The following is a 19,636-nucleotide window of genomic DNA, read 5'->3' on the forward strand; positions in this document are numbered from 1 at the left end:
ATATTGATATTGTTACACAAGGATCTTTTTTGAAGGATTTTTGGACTCTTGATTTCACTCTTGTTTAGAAAAATATTCATCAAAAAATGAATTGTCCAGTCAATAATAATTTGCATTTGGCTGATTTTAAAATAAAGCGTTCCCTTTTGTGTCAGTTCCCAAATTTTACAAATGGTTATTTAATTTTTTTGTTGTTGTCATATTTAAAAAAAAACAAAAAATTTTCCAACACTATATACCTTGTTTCTTTTTCATTTATTTATTTTTCTAGGAAACATATAAAGATTTTTTTGAAGGCTCTTGACGGATGTTATCACCCTTGTATGGAAAAATATTCCATATAAGGATTCTGTATACAGTATTTAGCCATTTTGAGATTATCTACATCTGCCGATAATCATTTCCATTTGGCAGATGAAAAATAATTAATTCTCCTTTTTGTTCCAATGATGAAACAACAGCATATGGGTTTGGATTGAGATGAGGGTGAGTAGATGATGACAGAGATGTTGTTTTTGATCGTGTGTGTGTGCAGGTGTAACGGTGAAGTGGACCTGGGCTCCAAGGCTCTGGATGATGTGCTGTACCGCTCTCAGCTGGAGCTCTTCCCAGAAGCCCTGCTGGTGGGTTTCAGATCCCTCTGGCTTGAGCAAAGATTACAGAAATGCAGCTAAAGCTCCGCAGATTACCGACATTTCAGAAATTCATTCACTGATCCCGTTAGAATGGCCGACTGTGGCATTGTGACAGAAACAAACACTTACAACACCACAAAAACAGGCTATAGTAGAGGAATTAGTTCTATTAAGGGAGTTAATATTAACTCTCACAGTGATTTGATTTGATAATGAGCCTTTACTAAAATTAAATGAAATATGTATTAAATATATATGATGCATATGCAAAATTGGAATGGATGGATAATTTTCAACTGTCTAAAATAAATAAAATCCACCTAAAAAATAAATTACATTCAATAAATATACAATTTTATTTTTTAAGTAATGTTATTATGATTTATAATAATTTACAGTTGCAAATTACATAACATTTGCAAAATTGTTTTATTTATATATATATGTATATATATATATATATATATATATATATATATATATATATATATATATATATATATTCTGTTCGATTCATAACTGCTGCAACTTTTTTAATTTGCAACTATCGAACTAGCTAGTTGTTATGAATCATATATTATAATTAATTTTAAACTAAAAACCTAAAATTATATATTTTAGTTTTATTAAAAGTAATTGTATTTATAACAATTTACAGTTGCAATTTACTTAAGTTAACTTGCAAAATTGTGTGTGTGTGCGTGTATATATAATAAAATCAATATATATATACACCATGCATTACGTTATAATATATTGGTTTACATAAAAAATGAACGTCACATTGCACCGTTTTAATGGAATATACAATAATGCATTGAATTGTCATTGTCAGATGCATCTGTGCATTTTTAGCCACTAATTTGCAATATGTACCATAGGAGATCTGTCTGCATGGCTCTATATAAAGAGATTTTTCTTTTGTTCTTGATGTTTCTCAGGTGGGAAACGCCATCAAATCGTCTCTTCACGGCGCTACACTGAAGTCCAATAAAGAGGGAACTCGGTCCATCCAGGTGGAGATCACTCCCACAGCCTCTCGGATCTCCAGGAACGCCGTGACCAGCCTGTCTATCCGAGGCCATCGCTGGAAACGCCACGGTGAGGATGAGTGGCCATGGTGACTCACACTTCCTGAAACAGCTGGCGGAGTCGATGCCCTAGTATTAAAACTCTCCGAGGTTTTTCCCCACATCCTGATGTTTTGATGACTCGGGCCAGAATGGGATTCCTGCTCACTTTTCAGCGGGTCATAGATCGTAATAATGTGGTATTTGGCTCAGTTTTTTGACGTGGCACTCGTGAGTTGGTCTCTCTCATCCCGACATCAGGCCATCTGACTAATTAGTGCTCAGGCGATTCAGAGTTAATGACGGCTTTTCTGTTCGTCAGCCACAATTAAGCATCAAACGCACTCATTAGTGCTGTTTGCCAAGGCAAGCGTCATCGCTGCTAGTGATTTGAAGCCCTAACCCTAAATTTGACACTTTTAGTGTATATGTCGCTCCATCAAATCATTTGTGCCTCAAAGCATATGGCTTATTTCTTAATTATTTCTTAAACTATAATATCAGTTTTACTGTTTTGAGTCTTTATTTTTAATTTAATAAAAAATATAGTTTGTTTTAATAATAATATATAAAAATATATGTTAATAACTGTTTATATATATATATATATATTATTAAACATTACAATTAATAAAATATTTTATAATAAAATTATATTTTTTTTAAAATGTATTTTCATTATATGTTATAATAACTATATTAATAATGGTTAATTTATGTACTATATATTATGCTTATAACATGATTTATTATTAATAATGTTATAATTCAATAAACCTAATTGTAATATTTTATGAAAAACATTATTAAATAATTGTTCATAATATTTCAGTTATTATAAATTAATATAATTCATATTTTAGTAAAATATACTTTTTATTACAACAATATAATTTAACTGTAATTAATAATTAATGATAGCAGCTGTATATTTATATTAATATTGTATTATAACGCTGTCATTTAATTATACATTTATAATAATAATATAATTCAAAATGTGCAGTGCATTTTGAGAGTCGCTTTCATTTCATCGTCATGTGTCCATTTTTATCATATTATTTTGAATTTTTAAGTTTGTCTTGAGATGTTTCAGATTTTATTTCCATGTACGTCTCATCACGTCACCCATCATGCATGTGTCCGTGTGTGTGTGTGTGTGTCTCAGAGTCTCAGGAGGACAGTGTAGACTCCCCTGACACCTGCCCGACCGGGCCCATCCCTGAGATTAGCGTAACGGGGGTCAGCGGGGAACGACTGGCCAACGGAGAGGCTCTTCGCTGCAGGACGGAGGGGGAGGCGCTAGGGGGCGCCACTGAGGTGGGGGTCGACCCTAGAGGTCAAGAGGTCAGGAGGCAGAAGTCCGTGCGGGACGGGACGCCCTCCGTGGGGCGGGTTCAGCTCTAGAGCCCCCCTCCCCCCTCTCGTCCCACACCCTCCCCCCCTCTCCCCTCGGGCCCAGAGGTACTTGTGTGGGGCGGAGCGTCTTCATAAGCGTGTTAATTATTTAAGATATATGTAAACCCTGAAGAGTATCAACCAGCAACTTTTTCTGGAAGGAATGTGTCCGGTTCAAAGGTAAAGCTCGATCCACAGCATAAGTGGCATAATGTCTAATAACTCTACTGTCTATTAATCAAAAAAAATATATATATATATATATAATTAGATTTAATTTATTTTTTGTTTTTAGGTGGAAGAACTATATTTAAATTTTTTGTGCATGCATATATATTTTCAAACAATATGCATGTAATATATCCATATATTTATTTTGTATACATGCACACACACACACACACACACACACACACACACACACACACACACACACACACACACACACACATACACACACACACACACACACACACACACACACACACACACACAATATTCTATATTATAATTTTTTATTACAATTTATATATATATATATATATATTTATTTATTGAACATTTATATATTAAATTATATATTGTAATTAGATATCATTATTTTAATTACATTTATTATTATGAATTCATTATTTAAATACATTTTTATTACATTAAAACAAATTTGTAATTAGATATAATTAGAATTAAGTTCATTATTATTCATTTATTATACAATTATTTTAATTACATTTATTATTATGAATTCATTATTTAAATACATTTTTATTATATTAAAACAAATTTGTAATTAGATATAATTAGAACTAAGTTCATAATTATTATTCATTTATTATAAAATTATATAATGTAATTAATTACAATCAACAAGTATAATTGTATTTAATGTATTAAAAAATATATTTATTTTTTATTTATTATATATCAAATTATATGTTGTAATTCTATACAATTATATTATTATACATTTTGGTTTTAAATAAATATTCATTATTGATTTATTACTTTATTTTTCACTTAGGGACAAGTTAAAATGTTTTGTTGTGGTGATTGAGATTATATCACAAACGTTGTGGATCGTGCTTCTCTTGATCCTGGAATATTCCTCCACGGTCTCCTGAAATCCTCTCCTTAACTTTGTGAATGTCCCTATTTTTTATGTTATGTCTTAACAGTCTTGCGTCTATTTCTGTCGCATTCGCAAACTCGTTCCATATCTCTGTCTTTTTTCCTTCATTTCTGCGTTTCCATCCGATTAAACCTCCTGAACTCACCGCTAACCAATAATGGAAACGACCTGCACTGCTTCAACCCCGGCTCACTTTGCTGCTTTCACAAGCCATTTATGAAACCTCCTTTTCCCGACACTTATCCACTGGGTTGCCACGGGAAACGACCTCCCTTTAGATGCCCGAGAAACGAGACAAGACTGACAGGAAATGATGTGTCTGATATAACCATCAGTGAGGCGGTTTCATGGAAATTAGAGCTGATAATTGTGTCCATTACCAATATGGTTGCCATATATTGTGCATCAATCAGAAAACATCTGAACTTCCTGTCAGTCTGATCCTTCTCTTCTAGTTTGAGCTTCTGGTTTGTGATGTTGCACTCTTCCTTCCTTCCTTTTCCATAAAAACATCCGTCCTGCCAACAGCTCCTGCTTTTATTTCCCTGAAGACTCTCGTTGACTGTTAAAGGTGTTTTCTCCTCCGTCTGTCCTGATAATGCTCTTAAATCTGATTTCTGCACCCGATGCATCGGTAAAAAAGCATGTTCTGAAAACATACATGTACTTTCTACATCCCTATTTCTAATGCCATGTGATGTCTGATGATGATTACAAAGATTTTGAATTACAAAACCTGAATCATTGCAAAATTCATCCGGTTTGTTAGGTTAGTCTCATGAAAACTGTCTAGATGGGTCATATTTCATTTTTTTCCCTTTTAGTTAAGCGCATAATTATGCAAATTTCCCCCTAAATTGTCATTACTATTTTATAATCTAATGCTTATTAGTGTAATGTGAAAAAAAAACATTTGTGAAGTAGAATTGTACATATACATAATAGCAGTATTTGTTATACTGACTATTTATTTTCATTACTGTATTACATTTACATAATTTTTTAGTACATTAAGAATTAGTTTTTTTTTCCTTATTACAGCAGGGATTCTCAAAGTTTTTCTGAGATTAAAAAGTGATATTTCAATAATTTAACAACACATTCGCATGTCTCTGATGTTGGTTAATGGTCACATGACATGCAGGTAAACAGAATGTTTCATCTTTTTCAAGTAGGTGATTTGTATTGATTTAATTAATTTTAATTTCACATTTTTATAATTTAATTAACTATTAGCTTTTCATCATCTACTTTTTTTCTCCACGAACTCTTCTATTTGAATACGAATTCTGATATACAAGTATGTACTGTATGTTAGATTACATGTAACATGTTTTATTTGACTTGATAGAAAAACTTGAATGAAAAATCTGGAGGGATTAGATTTTTTTTCTTTTGATTTTGGGGGTGAAATATGACCTAGATATTTCTTTGTGAGATTCAACCTATAATATATTAATAATATAACATATATAATATAAAAATATAACATATAGGTTAGTGTTTTAATCACAGAGCCCTGCATCTAAAAAAAAAAAAAAAAAAAATTCTGCTGATTTGCAAAAAGGCCTAAAATTATTGTTTAAAAATATCAATAAAAATGTTCCATCACAGTTTTTTTAATAAAAATACTGTAAAATATCAGTTTTACAAAACAAGAATGAAGATTTTTTTTTTTTTTTTATTTTAGGGTAAACAATAAGGATTCATTTGTTAACATTAGTTAATGTATTACCTAGCATGAACTAAGCATGAGCAATACTTTGTTACTGTATTTGTTCATCTTTGTTAACGTTAGGTAATAAAAATATAACTTTGCATTTTTTGTTCATGTTAATATAACTAATTTTAACAAATACAACCTTTGATTTTATTAGTAAATGTTGAAATTAACATTAACAGATTAATAAATGCAGTTCATTATTAGTTCATGTGAACAAATGATGATTAACGAAACCTCTGGGTAAAATAAACATCTGGGTCATGTTTGCATTTTCTTCTAACCTTAAAATCAGCACTAGACATAAAACAGTGTCACACTTGTGAAAATCAGCTGAGAATTGAACAAATAGTTATAGCTTGACTCATTTTTCTGGTGATTAAGAGATAATACAAGATGACTTCACTTCACAAGTGGTTGTCGGAAGCAAAAATGCATATCATATTTTTGATAAAAAGCAAAAAACACTTTGCAATCCACCGCACCTCAAAATGAGTAAGAAACAATTGGATTTCATTTGTCAGATCTGATGTTATACTAGTGAAAATTCAGCTGAGAATTGAAGAAATAGTTGTAACTTGACTCATTTTTCTGGTGATTAAGAGATAATACAAGACTTCTTAACTTCACAAATGGTTGTCGAAAGCAAAAACGTGCTCTTTGTGATAAAGAGCAAAAAAAACAACAACCCTTTTTGCAATCAGCAGCACCTCATACTGAGTAAGAAGCGATTGGGCTGCATGTCTCAGATCTGATGCGGGGCGATTCTGTAAAGTGCTTTTATAAAGCGTGTTGTGTTGCGGCGCAGACGCAGTGGATCTGGGTTCCCCGGATGAGCTGACGGAGATCGCGGAGGTGGACGAGGGAATCTGCACACAGCCGGCAGGAGCTCAGGGTCAGGCCAGCCCCCCCACCATCGTCATCAGCAACAGCGGGGGCGGAGCCTCAGTCGCCAAGCCGACGGGAAAGGGTTTGCGTCGCCTGACGGGCAGATCCAGCAAAGACAAGGAGAAAGAGAAGGACATGGATCAGCTCACGCGCAAGCAGGCGGCCGTGCGCGCCATGAGCGAGAACCTGGAGCTCCTGTCACTCAAACGCCTGACGCTGACGGCCAGCCAATCGGTGCCCAAGAGCGGCTCGCTCAGCCTGTCGCGCACCGCCAGCGCCGTCTTCTCGCGCTCGTTCGAGCAGGTCAGCAACGTGTTCTCCGGCGGAAACCAGTCGTCCAGTCGCGCGTCCAGTCCCACGGCCAATCACGACGAGGGCGTGGCCTATTCTGAGCACTTAAGCCCCGCCCACCAACATCGGCAGCGCTCGCCCACCATCAGTATCCACGTGACCTCTGACCTGTGACCTTCTGACTACAGTAATGCGACTCTTAACACACACAGGCACAAAACTGCACCTTACAGGAGAGTCGGTCTGTTTCTAGCTTGTTGTTTTTTTATGTCAGTTGTGTGTAATTACCAAAGTCATGTATTTTTGAAGTGTTTTTAAAGCAAACTTTAACTTTTCCCAGTTCTTCAAGGTATGAAGTCGATCCATGAAGTTTACATGCGATTACGAGCGGTGTCGTGTATTTTTAATGCTGTGTCTGTCTGGGAGCGTCTGAGAAAAATCACACTTACTGAACCGTGTGTGGTTTTAATTTGTGTGCGCGTTCGCAGCTCACACGTCTTCTGCAGTTCCCCCTGCTCTTTGTATCCCAGCATGCACTGGGCTTGAACCGAAGCCATAATTTCACACTGTTTCCATGGGAATTCGGATGCTCGATTACAAAAACCAGAGTGGAAAGTCTGGTGGAATAAGACACCAAAACAATACAGTGGTCGTCTTCGTTTACATTGTTTTTCATGCAGTATTTGAAAAGCAATATGCTCATTTTTTGAATTGCTGTGTGAGAGGATGCGCGGGGCCATAAGAGATGCTAAAGAGATGCGTTATGGGAGTTCAGCAACCAATGTCATGCTTTCAATGCAAAGCACTACAGCAGAGACCCATAAAACAGTGTGATTATAAGCCAGAAATCATTTCTTGATATAAAAATGAAAGAGAAATCAGTGATATTTTTTTTGTCTTGGACTAATTTCCTTTCTTTTGTTAGTGGTGCATCACTGTGCTGTTGCATCCATATTTGTCTGGTTCTATTATGATTATATTTTGGAAGACATCTCATTGGAAGTGTTTTTGAAGACATTTTTTCTGGTCGTAATGGTTTGTGCTTTTAATTTGAAGTGGGTCATCAATAACAGTGGTTGTGTTCGTATTCAGATTATTTTGAGAATGTGAATATTTTCTTGTAAACTGTAAATATGATTGTACTAAAGTCATTTTTTTTGCCTTTCATCATCAAAATAACATGGTTACAGTCACTGAAAATAAAGATTTCTATTTCAGCATGCCTCTAGATTTTTATATAGTTAATGATGTTTTTCGAATCAACTTTTAATGACAATAGATTTATTCCTTCTAAACAGTTTTGAGATTAAAAGATTGAACAAAAGTGATGTGTGTATTTATTTTGTATTCAAATTAAATGTCTGTCTGTTAATACCGAGTTGTGTACATAATTACAATGGTTGTAATTTTATGGTTGGAAAGTTAACGTTTTGATTATTTAATTTGATAATTATTATTAATGCAGTTATTTAGTTCTTTGTATTTCTATGCATTTCATCATTCATAATAATATAATATAGTCCAATTGAGCTGAAACATATAAATTTATAATTGCCTTCAAATAAATTGTCAATTAAACTTAAAAGCTTGTATATACGTCATGTAATTATAAAGTGCAAAAATGTAATTTTATGAAGTTAAAATCTGACTGGGATTCTGTTATTTATTTCATCAATCAGTAAGTCAACTAAATTGTCAAAATGCATATATTTGCATATAATATTAAATTTAGCGTTAATAACGAATTTTTACAATAAATAAATAGGCCTAATGAAATCTCTAAACTCTCTTTACAGAAGAACAATTTGTCAAACTGCAACCCAAACGAACAATGATATTGAAATAATATACCATCTCTTACAAAGTTATAATCACCTCACATAGCTTGAATCAATAATGTAAGATGCATATAAATCACATTTACATAACTTAGAACATATCGATGTTAAGATAAATAAACAATCTAGCATCACAATTATGTCCCTCGAGTAACATTTAGCATGTCACGTGTAAATAGTTCTCAAACTTGTATAACTGATCAAAATTCACATAATCGTGAACCTGCTGGCGTCGTGATGTCCCTGATGTGGCCACTAGATGTCACTGTGCCGCCTTTTTGCGACTGCCGCAAATCTGTTACCACAGGAACGCCGCACACTTTACGACATACACGTGGTTCCTGCGGTTCTCCGTGCCCTTCACTGCTCCACATCGGATCCAGAGACGATAATTGATCAAATCTGAGTGAAATCATGAGCAAACTGAGCAAAGAGAGCAAGCAGCGGCTGCAGCAGGTCTTCCAGTGCGGCCAGTTCGTCATCCGCTGGGGCTTCATCCCCACTGTGCTTTATTTGGGTCAGTAAACTGCGCGAGCGCGCAAATCATGTGTGTTTAACTTCACTTGCTACATACTGCAAGTATGTCTGTATGTCAAGAGTTTATGGATCATTTGTGTTTATTTGAGGCGTATGATGAGTTTTTGATACACACACAGGCATACATACAGTATGAAGATTGGAGTAATGATGCTGAAAATCCAGCTTTGATCACAAGTTCTAGGCTATTTATGTTTTTAAGCGATTAGACTTTACATTACAGACCCGCTTCATATCTAGAAACTTGACTAAAGATTTGACGGTGACTTGGACTAGCTAACAACACTGATCTCCCTAGCAGTCTGCTAGAAAACCATAGCAACGATCCCAGCACCTTAGCAACCACCTAGCAACGCCATAGGAACTATTATACAACGTAACAACCACATAGCAACGCTATGACCACAACCCTAGCTTTGCGGTTCTGAGTTGTAAGAAAGTCTTCATTGTGATTAATGTTTAAAATTTAAATGTTGGTAAATTAAATGCTTATTTTCAAATTTTTGATACAAATTGAAACATTTCTGACGATGTGCATTTTACATTGACAAACCTGATGGTAAATTTAGGGTGATTACAAAACACCTCTTTCAATCAGGTGTAATTACGGGTCAATGCTGATAATCCAAAAAGAATATATTTTATTATATATTTCTATATTGACCTATATCATTTTATTTGTTCATGCTACTTTTCTGCTTGAAAGCATTTGAGACACTTGACATTTGTATGTCTCCAAATATCAGTTAATTAAAAAGAGATACAGTCTCCTCGTTAATGAATTATAACTAATATTTGCAGATTTTGTGAACTTAACATCTTATATCTGAAATTATTTATTGGTTTACCATGTGTAATGTTGATATAATGCTTAATTCCGATACCTCAGATAGATCAATTGATTCATGGCTTTATTTTTTGTCGGGTTTGAGATGATCGGCATTGGCAGGTTTGGACAGATATGAGGCAGAGAAATTGATGACAGAATTTTCCTTTTGGGGAGAACTTTCCCTTTAAATCATATATTGAGTGTATACCATCCTACTATTTACTGGAAATGTCATTAAGGAAGGTTTTTACGTCACTGACTGAAGTCGCTGCAGGACAGTTCGTCAGGATAAAGGGCTTCTGGGATGCGTGTGTTTATAATACAGAGTGACTGCATCATTTCTGATAATAATGTTGAGTTTGATGTAGTTTAATTCATGTGCGAGGTCATTGAACAGTGCCTGGACACGCATCACTTCCTGCAGCTGTGATTGACAGTCAGTGATGCTCCATCATGATTATGTTCTTCAGCAGACTGTGTGTGTGTGTTTTGGTCAGCAGGGTTCAGTGGGCGTCTTCGTCCTACAACTTCATCACGGTTAAATGTAAAATGAGGAAATGTTAATGAGGCTTTAGGGACTCTGCGATTGATTCGTACTCCCCTTGTTCCACAAAAAATTTGCCTCTGTATTTTTGGCATGGTGGGAGACGTTTAGAGACAAATGAGATGCAAAAGGAAGTTGCAGCTTTTTTGCGTGTCGGCTAAACTGCCTCGCATGGAAAAGCCCCACGAGTCTAAACATTAGCATTTCTAGAGGAGACAGATTATTATACATATTTAGAACAAACGGCTATTGTAAAAAAATCTAACACTAAACAATAGTACATATACATTTATATTTATGTGGTGGTTACACATACACACACGCACGCACATATACAGGGTTGGACAGTGAAACTAAAACACCAGGTTTTAGACCTCAGTAATGTTTTGGGACAGTTTAGGGTTTCCTTTTGTGGCTAACAGAGCATCAGTTTGTCTCTGGAATGACCGATACGAGTCCTTCACAGCGTCCAGAGGGGTTTCGAGCCGTTCCTCTTGCAGAACAGTGTCCGGGTCACTATGTTGTGCTGGTGGAGGAAACCGTTTTCTGACTCGCTCCTCCAAAACACCCCAAACTGGCTCAATAATATTGAGATCTGATGACTGTGCAGACCATGGGAGATGTTCAACTTCACCTTCATGTTTATCAAACCATCGTCCCCAGTAGAAGTGTGAACCCACATTGGTCTCACGGTTCGGTTCGATTAGATTATCTCGATGCATTGACGATGCAGGATGCACTGCATCCTTATTTTTCAATTTTGCTTCACATGTATACAATTTTGTCAATAAATACAAGCAGTCAGATATATGAACTGAACCTTTAATTTTACCTCAAAAAACACGTTTCTTGAATGCATCAAACACCAAATAAAACTCAAGTCTGGGCACAGAAGACAACAGCACCATTAGATTAGAACACACAAAAGTAAGTACTAAAAGTGCATAATGCAGGGAGTGTACTTAAATACTTAGTGCAGTGTACTTTATTGTAAAACATTTAAACATTGACAAATGTATAAACATGAAATTAAATTACAAACCAAAATAAACAAGAGGCCAAACCTACTTGAATATAGTAGTTCACACCTCCGCGGACTTGAGCTTCCGAAGCTACCGGAAGTCATTCATTTTCAATGGAAGCTGGCTTCTCTCAGCTGCAAGGAGCGTCAAATCCATCGGCGTCGCGTTTTGGGCGTTTTGAGCGTCTTGAGCGTCAATCAGAAAGTTGAAAGTAGCTCAACTTTATGGTAATGAGCTATGACGCGGCTCAGCGGCAAGCAGCGGCAAAACGCCAGAAACCAATCGGAATATAGACGTCCTCCGCGCTGGCTGATTCCGGAGAAACACACAATGTAAACTTTCGTTCCTACCAAAACATTAGTTCCGATAAAATGGAGGAGAAGCTAATAATCGCCGTTGCTGGGTTTCCTGTCATTTATGATATGACGTTGTTTGCTTATAGGGACCAGTTACAAAAGAACGAGGCATGGGATAAAATAGCTGGGATAGTTTACATTTTTGTTCTTAAAGTTGAACTTATTTTAACTTGAATGACGCGTTTTTTAAAAGCGCGTGTTTACATAGTTAAATAGAAAAGCAGTGAAGTCGAATGCAAAAACACCAATCTCATGTGACATTTCATGTTGTGACACTTCTCTTCTCCCTGAGCGACAAAAGCGTCAACAAGCTTCCCCGTACTTTTTGACAAGCGTCCTTGACAGGGCGTCCAGAGCTTCTTTGCCGCTCAAGTCGGGGGCGGTGTGAACGTACGGTAAGCACGCGGTGCTGACGTCAGAAATGCGTCAGTACATTATAACCGGTTATGGGCTATTACTGAACCGATACCAAATCGTCCTCATCTGCATCGCGTTGCACCGCCAAAACGATTAATTTTGACACCCCTAGTCCCCAGTCTTGCTGTGTATTGGTGCATTATCATCCTGACACACGGACCAGTGTTTGAACCATTGAACCTGGTGTTGGGGCGTCTCTAATATTCGGAACTGGTGCTGGTTCAAAGTTGGTTCAGAGTTGGTTCAAATTGCGAACCTTCTCAGAACCTGTTTGTTTTTCCACTGACTAGAGCGCCCAGCGAACGACGTCGTTACGTCACTGTGTACGTCGCCATACGTCTTAGCTAGAAACGCCTGCAAACCTACATTACTTTGGGATTATCTCTAACTCGTGTACCAAAAAGGCTTTAAAAACAATTGAAATATGTAAGTCTTTTAACCTTTTCCTTTGATATGTAATCATTTCTGATTAGTTATGTACCCCTGTCTTGTCTTTTTTATCTTTCCATTCATTTGTTCTATATTGTGACTGTTTTCTTCTTTGCTTACATAATGTTTTCAATAAAAAAAACTAGAAACGCTTGCGCCAACTTCAAGCATAACAATTACAATGGCGGACTACATCGTGTTTCGGCAAATGTTTCTCCTGGCTTTGCGATCATATATTATGGTCAGAAAAGATGTTTAGAACACATCTAAACCCGCCCCCAGCCCCCGACGTAAGCATGACGTGGTAAAAGAACGGTTCTAGTCCAGCAAAGAGTTGGTTCTGCTTTGGAACCAGTTTTCCTGGCCGAGAACCGGTTCTTTGGCTGTCGAAACACAAAGAACTGGTTTGCGCGCAGGCACCGGCTCCGAACTGGCTCTCAAAATGCTTTGGTGGAAAATAGCGACCTGACCATGAGTATTGACTCTCTCAACCTGATGAACCGGAGAGTCGAGGTGTTCGTTTAATTCTGCGGTGAGTTGGGCCGCTGCGGTTTTATGTTGTTTTTTTTTGGACACAATCCGGATTAGTATCCGTACATCCCTTTCAGACAGATCCCTAGTGCATCGACATTTACTCCTGCTGGATGTGTTTAGTCCTTCGTCAACATTACCCTGGATACTATAGCTCTCGATACACCGCAAAGACCTGCTGTCCCGGTCACAGACGAGCCAGCGAGACGCACACCATCAATTTGCCCTCTTTTAAGGTGATATGTCTCACATTATATTGTGTGGATTGCAATATTTTGTGTACAGCTGTGCTATCGCTCTGCTAATTCAACGTTCACACTCGGCTCTTACTGATGAATTAATGAAGATTGGTGCATGAAACCTCACACACTATATTGGCTAGTGTTTCAGTTTTTTTCCAACCCCGGTGACTGTATATATAAATATATATATAATCAATCAGAAAGACACAATTAAGTCTCTCCTTTCTCATAATAGTTTCAACTAAAATCAAAATTATGTAGCAAAATAAACCACTTCACGATAACATAAGAGGTTCTTCTTAAAGACCTCACAGTTGACCAATCAGAACTACCCAAGATAACTGTAATAATGAAATATGAAAAGCAAAAGACTGCAGTGAAGTTTGTGCGTAAAAGTTTTGTCTTTTTTTTTCCCCCCACAGCTATTTCAAAGCGTGTTGCACAATAAGTGAAATGGAGATGAATCAGCTCTGACGTCTGAATTCTTAGAGATCTCGCATGGATGATGCTTTTGTTGTGCCAGTCAGACCAATATTGAATGAAAATGTGAAGAAACTTCCTGTGTGAACGGTGCAACGCAGGACTTTTCGTTCTCTCCACTCCGGATCTCATACATTTCATGATGCCTATCAAGTCGATTCACTGAAGAGCTTCTCTTTGTTAGTTCCTGAGAACAGGAATCCAGACTTGCGAGAGAGAGAAAGCGAGAGCTGATGCTGTCATCAAACTCTAATGTAATTCCTTGAAAATATTGGCAAATATCAGCCTGCATTCTGTCATTTGATTTTCACCATATACTCCGTCAGATGAGTCCATGACTAGGCTGATCAAACGGCCGATACTCGCCACATCTCATGGCGGATTAACAAGTTTGTCGAATCTAAAATCTACTGACCGTCCACCTTGATGTAAATTTCTTGTAATTTTTATTGAGTAATTGTTGAATTTTTTTCCCCACAGCTAATATGTGTATCTTTTGTCATTAACGTGTTTTGCATATATCAGCATTACATCAAATTTCACCTGCTCTATAGATCTATAGAAGCTGTCATTTTTTTATATTTTACCCCAAAATTCGAAATAAATGGCTTTAAAGGGACATTGTGTAGGAATTTCTCCCATCTAGCGCTGAAATTGTATTTTGCATTCAAACGAATTGTGCTCTCCATCGCCTCGCTTTTTCAAATGCGTGTTGCATCTACGGAAGCTGTTATGTACCAAAAAGCTATGACAGGATGTCTTCTAACAGCACTTCGTCGAGTTTTATTGTGTAAAAAAGTACACAACCAAGCAATGAAAAAAACTGTAATTAAGACTGTAACATTGACTTACCTGTCGAGGAGAAAGCAGGACTTCAGCGTCTCTTTTGAAACCTTTCTCCTGCATTAGCTCTTTCCACCTGGAAAAAGCTATCCCGACATTGACTCTTGTTTTTTGTAAGTTCCGGTCACGTTTCATTTTACGTTCAATGTTTGACTTTTTTGGCGACGAGGATTTATTCTCCTGTGGCTCGGCATATGTATGGTCAGCCATTAAAAATAACAGTGCAATGCAGCCTTTTAAACTTGCCGGGGCCGTGAAGCGCCTCTCACTGCTCTGCTCATCCATTTCTGCTGCTTTCAGTCACGTGACGCTGGATCTGAACGGAAACGCGCTGGCATAGTATTTTTTGACCCTCTCTGCTATTATAGTTTTTCAAGATGGCAGAACTACATGGAAGCCTCCGTGGATCTAACCGTCACATGTATATAGAGATAATAAATTCTTTGTTTACAAGGATAAGTCAGATAATTGGCAGAGGTATTTGTACACCATTGAGGACATATTTATGAATAAAAATGTTGATTTTAGATAATTAAATACCTAAAAGACCTTTAAGAAATCCTTTTTCCTTTTTTTTTTGCACTGACAAAACATTTTCTCCTCAAATTCTCATTATCTTGCAAATGTAAAACATCTAATTGTTGTTACTGTAATGTAAAAAAAAAACATTAAATTGTAAATCATTCATACATAATTGTATAATTTTCTGCTCAATTGGTCTATATTAGTTTTGCTTTTATGCTGATTTAAAAAAAACAGTATTACAGTTATGAGAATTATTATTGATGATAAAGGGAATTACAATATATATATTAGTGTGTAATATATATATATCTTTTTTTTTTTAAAGCAATAAAATCACAACAACAAAAAAACTGTATTTGTGAAATGTGACCCGGAGCAGTTACCATGATATTCACTTGGAAGATCAGCATCAACCACTGAACAACCTGGTTTACCACTGAGTGTTTACGCTTCTGAATCTGTTCCATATTTCCATGGACACTTATTTATAGATATTTACCGGTATTTTTTTATTTATTTCCCAGGATTCAAACGGGGAGCCGATCCAGGGATGCCTGAACCCACAGTCCTGAGGTGAGTTGTGTGGGACACGTGAAGCTCACGGTGTTTCACCACAGAGAGCTGAAGAAGATGTTGTGGTTTCTTTCAGTTTGCTTTGGGGATGAAGACGCTCCCGACGGCCACTACAGACCAATCCGGAAACTCACCGGAGTCTCGGGACACCGACTGCTCGGATCAGAACGTTATGCTGGGATGTAAATACTCGGCTGTCTCATCCACCCTCTATTTGTTCTTTTTGTTTTGTTTTGCTTCTTCTTTCTAAAAAATTGTCTTGAGAAACACACACAATGTAACTGGATTGTCTTTGTTGTTTTCAATCTGAATAATCATTGAAAACAATCTCAGGATGTGCTCAACGTTCAGTTTCAAATAAATTAAACATGTTTAATAAATATTTATCACCACAGATTTTCAGTGTTGTAAAAATTTTATTAAATAAAAGTAGAGACACATAAATATTACATTTATAAATATTTGCATTGAAATGCGTGAACATTCATGTTCAATAAATATTATTGAATTATCAATTACTATTTCATAAATATTAAATTATCATTCCCTGAAACGAATACTGTGATGGTCAATAAATAAATCTAATAGTCAAATATTGATTAGTTCTTGTCTGAGGTCCAGTGTTCGGGTCTCTTCGTGTCTTTCCCCCGGAGTCCACCCTTCCTTTTGCTCATGTAATTGATGGCTCTGCATGTGTCGATCATGACGCTGGTGTAGTTGAACAGGATGGAGTGGACGGTGGTCTTGCGTGTCCATGCGGATCTGACCGACAGAAGACTGCTGGGGAACGGGTCCACCTGTCCTTCACCCACCTGGAGCTGGAGGTAGAAATAAACGTTAAATACGCGTCATGCCAGCACTTAACACTGCTAATCTGCGAGCTGGGTGATATTAGTCTATCACTAGTCTTCAGAGATAAAATTGAATGCATTTGCTTATTGTAAAGTGTTTCCAAATTGTGTAATGTTTAAGCTCTAAAAACTCAACTTTTAACAGTCATTTTAAAACTGTAAAAATGACTTGTTGGTGTCTAAAATAACGTTCAGGAGCGAGCGGCCTCTCGGAAAGGCTGTGAGGACCACAGACGTTGAGTTCAGGTGTGTTTACCTGGCTGTTAATGGCCTCCAGCAGTCGTTTCGTCCCGTGTTTGATGTCGTTCACCAGGGTTGAGGTCAGATTTTCCTTCTCGATGTAGTTCCAGTTTTCTTTATACCACGTCAGGACACTGTAAATGCGCCCCAGACACCTTTCCTGAAACATTCATGAGGGGAGATTCTTCAGTTGATATTGAGAAATCACATGAAAACATTTGTCAAGACAACTTTCAGAGTGTTTGGCATGTTAATGGATATGACATGTTGATATGTTTAGTCGTTGTGGAATATATCTGCCACGCTGCTGCTTGCTACTGCCAATACACACGACACGCTGCTGTGAGCACCTAAGACGGGTAATTAATGTATGCTATATTGTACAGCGTTGTGGAGCTGGGGAAGGTGGAGGGTTTCTGAAAGTGCTACAGCAAATGCTGACCAAGTATTGAAGGTTGAGCAGCGAGCTCATTGGCTACTGACACAGCAGCAACCAATCAGCTGAGCTCTATAGATAATGATGTGATTGCAATCAGATTAAGGACCGAGCGTCATCTAGAGTTTTCATGACATAACTTTATTTATTACATGTTCTGACCAGCATCTTAACTTTTAACTGCATTTGGTTTGTGTAACGATATCAATTCGATTCTATTTCACAAGGTGGCGATTTTGCATTGTGATTTGTTTTGTTTTTTGGAAACGTACAGTTTTTTTTTTAGAAGAAGAAAAAGTTAAATTTGTGTGGCAAATGCAGAATTTATGAATGAGATCATACTGATTTGCCAAAATGTAAAATATTTATGAATTGCCATGAGAGCATGTTGTATGATAATTGCAGTTTTGTAGGGAACGTTAGATAAGCTATGCACTTGCTAATACTTGACACGTTCAACTTATAGTAAAACGAAATAGATTGTTTCTGTATTGAAACTGTTTCGTTTTGGCCTAATAAATCTACTCGGATCATTAAAAATGTTATGAAAAAGATGTGCTCCACTTTACTAAATTCCATTATAGCCAATCGTAAAGTTTTTGGAAAAACTCGGTTCTTTAAAATGCTTGCCTTGATCGTAATTTTGATGGACTCTTTGTAATAAAACATTACAAATGCCATCAAGTTAATACAAAGTACAAGTCAAACATCTCAACACATCTACTCATTTAAAAAAAAAAAACTAATTTCCACAGTTATAACCAGAAATATGAAATAACACACTGTAAAAGAAAAAAAATATGGTCAATCAATAAATGATGACAACATATGTTTTACATTGCTTTAACTCATTAAAATAAGTTAAGTAATTTTCAACCTATAATTTATACAAGATTCAACTCATTTAAGTCCGTTTAACATAATTTAAGTTGAAATTACTTCAACATCCAAGTTGATTGTAATTAAAAAATTAAGGTAGTCTCTTTTTTTACAGTGCACACATGGAAATACTGGGATTATATAGTGACTAAAAAAAGAGACATTCTAGCAAAGTACACTTTTAAATCTTCCTTAAAACAAAAAAAATAAGATTGTTAGAAACTACTTGTTAACTACTTTGTTATTATTATTATTTTAAAGTTGTTTAAAATCATGTTAGGGGACAGAGCAGTTTCCCTGATTACAGCACAAGCATGATGAGTGTTCTTACTGTGCTGAAGTTTCTGGACACACAGCCGTCAGAAGGCTTGAGGAGAGGCGTGCTGATCCTGACTACTTCATACGCCGTCATATTCGCCGTCTCTCTGAAATCACTCTCAAACTGCAGGACGAGGAACACAAAGTTAGCTGAAGACAGTCAGCATTACAAGTTACAACACACCTTTGTTTAATTCTGTATTTATAGCACCTGTTGATCTCGAAGCGTCTTCACGTCCTTGTGCAGTTCTCTTGCCATCAGATGCCATGTCTGCCGGTCGTTCAGAGGACTCTTCACATCCACGTCCTGCACTTCGTCTCCAGAAGTTTCAGATAGTTCCCCCATGCTGCTGTGCGCAGGCACTGCGTCCACGAGACGCATGAAAACTGCCAGTATGGCAGACAGGAAGAGCGCATTGTCTGCAGAGAAAAGTGAGAGAGAGAAAGTGAAAAGATGTGTGACTGCACTTGAGGATGTCCGATCGCCTTTCTTACTAACACTTACTCAGAGCTGACGGCATTGTGATTACGAAAGTTTGTGTGATGTCTTCAAGCAAACTCGGGAGACTTCTCAACAGCACTTCTCAACTGGTTTTTATACACTGGCTTCAGGAG

The 19,636-nt window shown here is 36.7% G+C and overlaps 3 protein-coding genes across 10 annotated transcripts in view; 2 read left to right on the forward strand and 1 right to left on the reverse strand.

Annotated features, from left to right (window-relative positions):
* hycc1 (hyccin PI4KA lipid kinase complex subunit 1) overlaps positions 1–8,455 on the forward strand; it is a 43,206-nt gene extending 34,751 nt beyond the window's left edge. For 5 of the 8 annotated variants that reach the window (XR_013190125.1, XR_013190124.1, XR_013190128.1 and 2 more), the window contains 4 exons: positions 536–623; positions 1,577–1,736; positions 2,874–3,169; positions 6,761–8,455. Coding sequence is in view for 3 of the 8 variants with exons in the window: in XM_077194856.1 (XP_077050971.1) it covers positions 536–623; positions 1,577–1,736; positions 6,761–7,305 (793 nt within the window). In the remaining 5 variants the exon portion in view is untranslated. The remainder of the gene's footprint in view (positions 1–535; positions 624–1,576; positions 1,737–2,873; positions 3,170–6,760) is intronic. The other 3 variants (XM_077194856.1, XM_077194858.1, XM_077194857.1) reach the window with 1 other exon arrangement.
* Positions 8,456–9,279: 824 nt separating this feature from the next.
* tomm7 (translocase of outer mitochondrial membrane 7 homolog (yeast)) lies at positions 9,280–16,890 on the forward strand. Its single transcript, XM_077194861.1, has 3 exons — positions 9,280–9,486; positions 16,249–16,297; positions 16,374–16,890. Exons 1-3 carry the CDS (start codon positions 9,384–9,386, stop codon positions 16,387–16,389), a joined length of 168 nt encoding a protein of 55 aa, XP_077050976.1. The 5' UTR covers positions 9,280–9,383; the 3' UTR covers positions 16,390–16,890.
* On the reverse strand, positions 16,694–19,636 carry il6 (interleukin 6 (interferon, beta 2)). The gene is made up of 5 exons (XM_077194859.1): positions 19,527–19,636; positions 19,233–19,441; positions 19,035–19,145; positions 17,405–17,548; positions 16,694–17,115 (listed from the first exon to the last, which is right to left on the reverse strand). The coding sequence occupies exons 1-5, from the start codon at positions 19,540–19,542 to the stop codon at positions 16,897–16,899; spliced, it is 699 nt and encodes a 232-aa protein (XP_077050974.1). The 5' UTR covers positions 19,543–19,636; the 3' UTR covers positions 16,694–16,896.

The sequence above is a fragment of the Siphateles boraxobius genome, unplaced genomic scaffold (genome assembly GCF_051911475.1).
Source record: "Siphateles boraxobius isolate OS27281-9 unplaced genomic scaffold, OSU_SipBor_1 33, whole genome shotgun sequence".
In the NCBI taxonomy this organism is placed as follows: domain Eukaryota; kingdom Metazoa; phylum Chordata; class Actinopteri; order Cypriniformes; family Leuciscidae; genus Siphateles; species Siphateles boraxobius.